Source organism: Clinocottus analis, unplaced genomic scaffold (assembly GCF_023055335.1).
Source record: "Clinocottus analis isolate CAN_PGR_092001 unplaced genomic scaffold, fCliAna1.0.p SCAF_21, whole genome shotgun sequence".
NCBI classification, from domain to species: domain Eukaryota; kingdom Metazoa; phylum Chordata; class Actinopteri; order Perciformes; family Cottidae; genus Clinocottus; species Clinocottus analis.
Window position 1 is genome coordinate 9,858,474 of NW_027175943.1, and position 10,000 is coordinate 9,868,473.

The 10,000-nt window shown below is 38.8% G+C and overlaps 1 protein-coding gene across 5 annotated transcripts in view; it reads right to left on the reverse strand.

Annotated features, from left to right (window-relative positions):
• Positions 1-10,000, reverse strand: part of mark2b (MAP/microtubule affinity-regulating kinase 2b) — a 48,842-nt gene that overhangs the window by 27,443 nt on the left and 11,399 nt on the right. For all 5 annotated transcript variants that reach the window (XM_068587788.1, XM_068587792.1, XM_068587790.1 and 2 more), the window contains exon 2: positions 873-1,040. In XM_068587788.1, the coding sequence (XP_068443889.1) occupies positions 873-1,040 (168 nt within the window). The remainder of the gene's footprint in view (positions 1-872; positions 1,041-10,000) is intronic.

The window sequence follows — 10,000 nt, forward strand, 5'->3', positions numbered from 1 at the left end:
CTCTGTGTGTGTGTAAGTCACATGGAGTGTTATCAGGGTGTCAGGCACAGAGCTGTCACACATTGACAGAACCCGCCCACCCCTCTCTAGTGCGCTCGCGCACGCACGCACCAAGTGTGTACTTGACTGGGCTTCAGACAGACCCCAGCATGGGCTCACTGCAGACACAGCTTTTCCCTTAAAGGGACAGACCACTATGTTACATCACATCTGGAATTCACAATGAAGCAGAGACATTTAGGATCCTTTATTCAAGCTGACAATGGCGATATAATCTTCTGCAGCAGATGTACCGTCTACAAAGCCATGCGAGTCCAGGATCAGACCAAGACCTACTGTCTGTCCCAGCATGAGCTCGTCTCTATCTTCAGAAACCAGGAAGGAAGATTAATGTTTGGTCAAAATATTTACGATGTTTTTCAACTTTTTGGCTAATTAAAAACAGATAAATGAAATAGAAAGTGGCTAAAAGGATTTGGACTGTATTTATAATTGGCATAGACTGACAAAAAAAAATGTTTCCAATTTTTTGACAATATCCAGTTAGGTTTCTATCAGGGAAACCAGTGCACTGCTTACTTACGGGGTTAGCCTAAAAATTAAAAAAAAAGACAAAGGCTCATGGTTCCTAAATTTCTTCTTCTTGAATAAGCTTTTTGTTTAGCATTGCTGGTTGTTATTTAAGAAGCAAGTTTCTAGTTCCAGAAAAAAAAGTCAGTAGAATTTCTAAAAAAAAAAAAAAAGAAGTAATAACTCACTAATTTACTGGTGTGTGTGTGTGTGTGTGTGTGTGTGTGTGTGTGTGTGTGTGTGTGTGTGTGTGCGTATGTGTGTGTGTGTGTGTGTGCATGCGTGCGTGTATGTCTCTCTACCTCTTTTCCGGTGAGGACGTGTCGTGCCAGTTTGACCTTGGCGAAGTTGCCTTTGCCGATGGTTTTTAGCAACCGATAGTTACCAATGTGCGGCTGGTCATCTGATGTGGTTGTGGAAACGGAGTTCCGACATCGCGGCATACTGGAACGACCAGATGACTTGGTCTCCTGAAAAGAGAGGAGTCAAGATGTGAGCACAAGAGTACAAGAATGCAGAAATTGCAGGAAAGTGACAGTAAAATGCGTCAAAGAGCAAAAAGCAGACAAAACGGTTTTCCATTCCAAGGTGCCATCCGCTGTCCTGAACACTTTGTCAAAACCTCGTCTGCCATTACAAGTTTTGAATATCCTGCGAAGTGCCTTTGATTTCATGTTAATTTTGTGTTAATTTTCACTGACAATTACACTTTTCAGTAGTGGAGAGACATCTCTTAGGATAGTGGAGTGTCATTCATCTACATAAGTGGGACATTATCTAAAAAAAAAAAACACAAAGATATGCTTCAAAAGAAAATTAGTTTGGGTAACTCTTTACCCCCTCATCAACACGACCTCTTAGTGAGACAACTACAATTTAAAGTAACAGACAGTATCTCGCAAAAATGTTTGCTATGATTTTATAAATACTCCTTCACGGTTTGGTTCTTTATCGGCAGTCTTATTGGGTATTTTTTATTAACAAGTAATGGCATTTTAGTACATTACATAAAAAACAAAAAAGCAGGATTATAATTAAATCATTTAAATTTTACAAAAATTTCAATTTAACTAAAAGTTGTTTCTAGAGCAGCAACAGTAATGTTTACAACAAAAAAGTCACTAAACTCATTGTCTTAATTGTTTCTAAAATAGGTAGACTGTATCCATTAAGTAGAAAGACATCAGTCGGTATCAGTATCCTTCTGTCCCCCCCTCTGCAGAGGTGATTCACTACCTTTTTAACACATTATGTAGGTTTAAAATGCATTTATACCCAATATTGAATAAGTAGGATGGAAGAACTCACTACTTCCACAGTTCTCAATTAAAAACATGACATCTTAACCCTAAAAGGGTTTTTTGACATTCCTATGCCAAATGTCCAAGAAGCCAAAATTCCTTCAATTATTTTATAGATTAAAAATCAGTCGGCAGAGACTATAAATTAAAGATAGTAGGCTGTAAAAATATCTGCATTATAATCTGGTAAGATTAGGATGAACAGACATGTAGATCAGGGTCACAAGGCATCTGTAGAGACTTTAACAGCTGAATAAAACACAAGGTAAAAAATCGTTATCACTCAAACTTTATGCGTAAATAAATGCTGTACAAACCAATACAAAAAAGTATTATTAAACAGGTCCACTGCTTTATACACAGAAATTTGTGACTAACTATTACTACTACTAACAACTTTCTGACATGTTCCGTCTTATAAGAACGTGGAGCTTAAACTCTCCGACTTTTGCTGATGGATTGTATTTGCTCTGCAGTTTTTTTTTTAATTTCAAAGTCATGTTCAAATGTGACACTTAATCTTTTAATATTTGGATATGAGCCTATGTCAGTAAGAGCCACCAACAGTTTGATAACATTGGTTATCTTCTGTAGAGTCAAAGTTAAAGTGATTGAACACAGAGCTGAGTCTTAATTTTCCTACAGTTAATGTTTTACTGTGGGTTATGTTTTACACTGCAGTCAGTCATGGCACAATATGCATCTCTCGGTAAGATATTCCCATTGGGCTTCAAACGACTCAAAAGCATAAAATAATATTGTACCCCGAGTTCATTCACTGTGCGACTTTACTTTGAGCCACCAAGGCCAGAAGTTATTTTAATAATCTCTTTATATGGTAGTAAGGAGTAGTAATGCTTGAGTTCATCTTACAGCAGATACTAGTTCTTTCGAGTCATACACAAACCCACGGAAAGAAAACAAAACCTTGCTGTGCTGGCAAGTTTTTCAGGGTTGGCAACTGCGATTAGGTTACAACTCCAGGAAAGGGTCACAGCAAGCGTGCATGCGTGCATGCACGCATGCGTGCATGTTCAAGTGTCTGTGTGTACGCGCGTTTGTGTATAATCCGAGCAGACAGGTGACGGCGATCAGGGTCAGAGGAGAGGACGGCTGGCTCCAGGGTGACGAGACGCAAACACACACACACGGGCTATGACACAAACACCGGCACAAAGATACAGGAATACATACTGGTGCAGGTACACCGATGCACAAACAGCGACTTAAATCACAGACACCTCTCGGAGATTTGACGCCACCGAGAGGGAGTCGCACTGTTTGTGCGCACAAATCATCTTTTTCCCTTGTTCTCGTTGTATTCACCTAATTATCTAACTCTTCAGCTTAAACAAATTAGAGTCTCGCACTGCATCCCAAATAACCAACAGACCACATTTTCATCAACATCTCCCTCCCTTCGTTAACACATCGAGGTCCACGGGATAGAAAAGACCCTGTGATTACTTCATCGTGTTTGTATGTTTCTTGCTCCAGATGGTATGATCTAACGTCTGTGTCCCAAACACCCCCCCACCTCCACATCCTCATGCTGACAGTGCAGACCTGCACAAAGTGTAATAGGCCAGATTAAGCTTCAACAAAAGCAGGGGGAACTAGGATTAAAAACAAATGACAGTTGCATTAAACCCGGAGGACACAGGAAGGTCCTTATGGGGCCCTGCGTGAGGGGGAAGCACATTTTTTATTTTTGGATCATGTGGGAGAGGGGGAGAGAAACAATGAGTCAGATGTGGACATTATTCAAGACTATGAAACCCAATCTGGCCATTTAAAGATGAGTTCTAGACTGATCCTCACAGATGTCTGTGTGATCTCGCTCTTGGAGGTGACAAGACATCCTGTTTTGTTTCCTTTGTTGGAATTGAAAAAGGTATGAGAGAAGATATGGAAGTAACATAACTTACACATGAAAAGTCCAAATACAAAAGTTTAAATTACATATTTTTTATCAAGTTTATATAATATTTATATATGCACAACATATATGCACACATGTTGACCTAAACAGATTTTCAAAATTTAGAAAAATAAATGTAACTTCACTGTATCTTTCGTGTAGGTGCATTACATAAATCCCAGGCTGTAATACAACAAAATAGCAAAAACTCAGGGACAGTGAATGTTTTTGCATGACAATGTGCACCCATGCTTTGCTGTTGCATTTGTAAATTTGCATTATTGTAAATAGGATAGACTTTAAAGATGTTTAAGTAAAGTTCTAAAACCTATTGAAAGTGTAGTAATGCTCAGAGAACTGAGTGAACATATGAAATTCCACCATGTCCTTTTCCTTCGTTGGGATTACATGCATATAAGTAACCAGATTACTGTGGTTTCTTTTGTTGTAACAAGATTTCCTGAAAATATGCAAAAGTAATCGCGGTAGAAGATTAGAGAAACCCATTTTTCCCAAGCTATATTTTTTTCGAAGAAAGTTGACTTCTTGGCAGTTCATACACCTTGCCATGTTTGTAATTGACATTTAACAGAATGTGCATGACAAACACTGAAAAAGTCAGAAAGGAAAGAGCTTGTGGATTAAAGTGAAGATCATTACATGTATCTATGTGCCCTTATGTGCAAAACGTTTTAGGTTATAGTCCCACCAAAGTTAAAGCTGACACCAAGTAGACTCCAAAAGTCTAAATAAGTCATCCAAAGCTTCCACTGCTGGACAAATGACTTGTAAAAATTTGTGTTGAAAAGTTACGTCCTACTATGCATGTAAACACACCTAATTTCCTGTGTAACCTGATTATCTCATCCGAAGAAACTGGTTTCCGGGGAGTTGACAGGTGAAGCTGTCAGTGGCAATGCTGACAAAGAAGACGTGTGAAAGCTTGAAAGAATCGAAAGCACTGTGTGTGATTAGGGTATGATAATAATCGTAATACATTTTATTTGTATAGCGCTTTAAAAGTTACTCAAGTCACTTTGCATGTTTAAGACAAACAATAGAGGCAGTAATAAAACAAGAAAGATGAGGCAGAAACTTAAAGCACATTAGAAAGGGCGTTTCCACAAATACCAATACAAATAACTAATACTAATTCAAAAAAATTGTACATTTTATTCATTCTTTGAGAGCATTATTTAGAGGATAGATCTATGAAGATAGATCTATCTTCTATAGATTCTAGCAGTGGTGAAGTGTGACTGAGTGCATTTAGACTACTCACGTAATGTACTTAATATAATTTTGAGTTACTTGTCATTGATATTGAGTATTTCCATTTAATGTAAGTTTACATTCCTAGTCCACTCCATCTCAGAGGAAGCTACCATACTTTTAACTTCACAACATGCATTTTAAAACACTAGCTTCCAGTTCGGTCATGTTGCCGATTCAGATTCATAACATCAACGATTGAACTGTGATGTATTAAGCTGTATACAGCCTCATAATTGAGTAATTAAAATCAGCTCCCCCTTTACCAGTTGCATCATTTAAATGCATCAATGAGTAAAAATCCAATGATATAGGCTGGCCGTAACTAGGGTTCCAAAGGGGCGGAAAGTTTCCGGTAAATTTCCGGAAACTTTCCACGGGAATTTTGAAAAAAAATCAAATTTGCCTACGTTTTTTTGCAAAAGCATATTACAGGGAACTTAAATGTAGTTGAGAACGAGACTATGCACGCCTGGCTGAGCTGGATCCTGAATGCAGCTGGTTGGGAACATTGTCTGCCGGAAACAAAAACGTAAACATAAAACGTTCTGTTGTTTTTGAATGTTTTTGTCATCAGTGTTGCGTCTGAATGTTTCAGCCCGATGCCTGGCAAGCGTGAGAGCACTGCGTTGCGTAGAGGCCAAGAGCGGTATTGCAGAGAGATAGAGATTTCAATTATAGCTGCAACATATTAAAAAAAAATAACTGAACTAGTTAATTTTTTGGACCTGTGAACTTAGTTAAAAATTTTGAATCATGAACTATGAACTGAAAGAGTTCATTTAGGTCCAGGAAGAAAGCATTTAGACCTGAAAGGATTCAGGGGATATCACTAAAAAAAGAAATTTGTGTTGCGGGGGTGGTGATCATACGGAATACACCTTTTCTTATTCAACGTTCATGTTTTCGTTGTTCGATTAAAGAATAAAGTTCTACTCACAAAAAAAATTTAATTTTTAAAAGTTGTATTATCAATGTGTGCATGCATGCCTGCTTATGACAAGGTAAATACAGTTAAATTCCCCCAAAATTTCGAGTTTATTCCTGTTAATTCCCGTATATATATTTCAGTTTATTCCCGTTAATTCCCGTGGAAAGCTTCCAACTTTGAATATTCCCGGAATTTTGCAACCCTAATAACAACTGACATGAAAGTCAGAAGAAAAAGACAAACTTTCAGTCTTCAGTTAATTGGTGTCTAAATGGATCACACTCATCTAACCAGTCAGCAGGCTTAACTTTTCATTTAGTTATGTACTGGGCAAGCAAGTTGAAATAAATCCAGGCGTTTCCTATGAGTTCTTCCCTTCTTCCACAGTCTTCAGAGCTTTGGTCTTCCTTCTCTCCTATCCTCTTTCATGTCAGACTATTTTTGTCTTCTGATTCTTCCTTCATTTTTGGGCAGCTGCAAGCAAGGCAAAACCCTCCCTCCCCCAACTCACACACTGCATATCCAGCTCTCCTCTCTCGCCTCAGTTTTAAATATAGATGTGTTGAGGACAATAAATGACATCATCGTTTTGTTCTCACATTACTCTCTGATGCTGTGTGTGAAAACCAACTCAAAACTGCTCAGTGTTGCAAAGAATTTACTAACTTAAGAGTCCAGTTTACTTCGAAGGAAACTTGGCATATAGGCTGTAAAACATCCGTTAAATACAGAGTTAAGCGTATACTCAATGCAAGGTGGTTTGTTAATGACACTCACAACAGATGACGGGACGTCTTGTGGGACAAGTAGAGGTAGTTCATCGGAAACACAAAGCCCAAAGATATTTGTAAACAATCACATGAAATAGTTGACCACTTCAAACTTATGGGGCAGTAAGCAGGGTGAAAAAAGTAAACAAGTTGGGTTGGCCAGCATGTGTACTCAATAGACAAATACAGGTTGTAGGCAGAAACAGACAAGCTGCTATTACATAAATATAGTCATCATATGCCATAAAAATGAGGTTATAATCTACTAAATGTTCCTTGCACAACCCCATCAGCAGCCGGATAGAAACAAAAGCAAACGTTTCTTTTTTATTTAAGTACGCTTAATTTAAATTACATTTAATTGCATTATATTTCTGCCTTTGAAAATAAACAAAACATGGCAAGAAGCAAGTCTTTCATCTGATTTGATTTTAATTTTCCAGTTTAGTGAATTGTTTACATACATCTTTCCGCTGAGATGTTTTTGAAACAAATTGATTTTCCATGCCAGATGACTTTTACCACAACCATCATTCAACTTTACTTCACTGGCTACCGTGTAAGCCTGTCAGATTGAGGGTAGACTATCGTTCTTTGCCTACCGTGTGGAGAGACCATTAGTACAGTGTTTATATCCGGCTCACAAATTTAGACCCCTTCCCAACACACGCACACAACCACACACACTCAAAGTGAAAACTCACTGACAAGATGTTTACAGCTGAGAGCCATTTACTGCTATACTACAAACACCAGAATGTGCATATGACCACACACACACAAATGGAAAGCCAAGCCAGTACTCGTTGTGTTTTGACTCTCGCCTCATTATCACTGACCTTTACTAATCGGAGTTCTTGGAGGAAGGCACTACGATACAACCAGATGGTATTTTGAACAGTACGGTTCAGAGAGTGACCCTAAAGGAGAGTATGCAGTACATGCATTGCACAACTACCAAGTGCTAGATAGGCAAACATAGGAAAAATGTTGTCAACAGCAGGGAGGCAAAGTAGGGGTAATAAAAAGAGAGGGGGGGCTTAAAACCACACACTTTTGAAATAATACGACAAACCAGGCAAAACTGTAACAACTCAACACTACTTACAACACTACAAAGAGCAAAATGCTCTCTTCAGCTCTGCTGACATGCAAGATCAGGTTGATCAGTTATAATCAATCCCATCAGCTCTCCAGATCTTTTATTCTCCCAGTTTCTCACACGACCGAGTCAGCTGCCTTGTCTTCCATTACCGTGTTCTGCAGTGACAATTGAAAATCATTAGAGATGCACCCATTGTGATTTTCTTGGCCGATTCCATATTCACTTTCACATCATAATGCAAGACTATGCAAACTACATTATTGTTAGTCGTTAGCTCAGTGCAAGTCGCTCTAAGCAGCATGTATGGGAATGAGTAATAATAAAGATATAAATAAATAATAATACAAGTGTCAGATTAAGTTACTTGTTCCAAATGTTTTACAGTTGCTCCTCCACGGCCTATTTTGGACTTGAGCTGCCACACCGACGTCATGTTTCTCATTTGGGTGTGAGGTTACTGTCTGCACCGCTGTGTGCTGTTGTAAACCTAATATGCGGCACGTGTGTAAATGTGACTAGCGAAATATCAGAAATATGAGACCGGTCTGTTGATTTTTACCTGGTTAGATAATTAAAATATAGGGTATAGTTACACAGAAACACAATATTTATCCTATAACACACCATTAAAATATGGTGACTTTAAAACCAACATTGCCAATGATCTCTCATCGGCAGCTATTATTTTAAACTGTCATGCAGATCGTTTCTTTAAATACCACATCACAACTTGCGCTTATCAATTGAATATAATTCACACTGTCTTCTTTCATCGCAAATAATTTACTACAAATGAATTAGTCCATCCCAGTGTTCCCCCTACCGTCATATTATGGGGCCGGGGCGCCCCACTGAAGCCTCCCCCCTGTAATTTTCTCTATAATCACCAGATTACAATAAATCATTTTCGGTTCTCTTTCCTATAGAACAGGTCTACGCCTTGTTCTGTTATTAAACAAACTTAACGGCCGTATTTTATTGATCGGATCTACACGACATCTTGTCATTTATGTTTCTACGTGGTCGCGCGTAAACACTTCTCCTCTGCGCTGCTCTCTGTATCGCGCACGGCGTTGTTCCATCCCGTTGCGCAGAAACACGTGCGCGCAAACAGGTAAGCACTGAGCACAGCAGCGGGCAGAGAGCACTGAAAAATATTTTGCGTGAAAGCAGACAAATATATCTGCATTTTAAAACGCTCCCAGGTTCAAGATGGCAACAGTAGCTCTCCTGCAAGGAGCACCGGAGCAGCTCTCCTGCTCCAAGTGAAACAAGCCAAAGTGCTGGTGTCTTGTTCCAACAATGAGCTGTTGGCTTCACACATTACAAAGTACATGGACATAAAACTATGTCATTAATAAATACATGGGGAAATGCCTGTACCTGTGGGTGAATGTTCACAGTACGCCGTTAACAGGTTACGCTGTGCATGCGCGACTCGGCGTTTTTTGCCATTTTGCCAAAAGCCAATCTTCGTGAAGTCTCCGTGAAGTCTCCGTGAAGTCGTCTTTTCTGCTGTTCCGTCTCTCAAAATCGGAAAAAGATCTCATCTCATCATGGAGCATGAACTGACAGCGGCCGTATCAAATCTACAACCCTGTTTTAAAAATATGTGTAGAGAAAAGCAGCTCACTGCACCACTAATAGTGATTCAACCTGATGCTCACATATTATCTGCACTCATTCCGTTTTGCAATTTGCTTTTAGTTTTCCAAAAAGAGCGATTTAGTAGTAACTACATATTTATTTTTTTGCACGGATAGAACTTTATTTTCATTGTTCCAAGTGATTGCAATTTTTTTCTTTTTTTTTGGTCTCGTGGGGAAATCTGGTTTAATTGAAAGTTATTGTAATTTTCTTTATTCTGTGATTTGTAAAAGCACAGAATAAAGAAAATGATGTCGCCCCCCCTACACCCCTCTCCTTGCGAAGCTGTAAACCTCGGGGAAACACTGCATCCCGTCTTGTCTGAAGACAACTTAAGTTTGCTACTGTAGGCTCAGGGGAAGAGCTCAAAAGAACAATAAAGACAGCATGCAAATTTAAGAGTAGCGGCACACCTGTTTATTAGGTTAAACTATGGGTCTTATCACTTACACACTATCAAGAGACCATTTTCCACAATTTGAT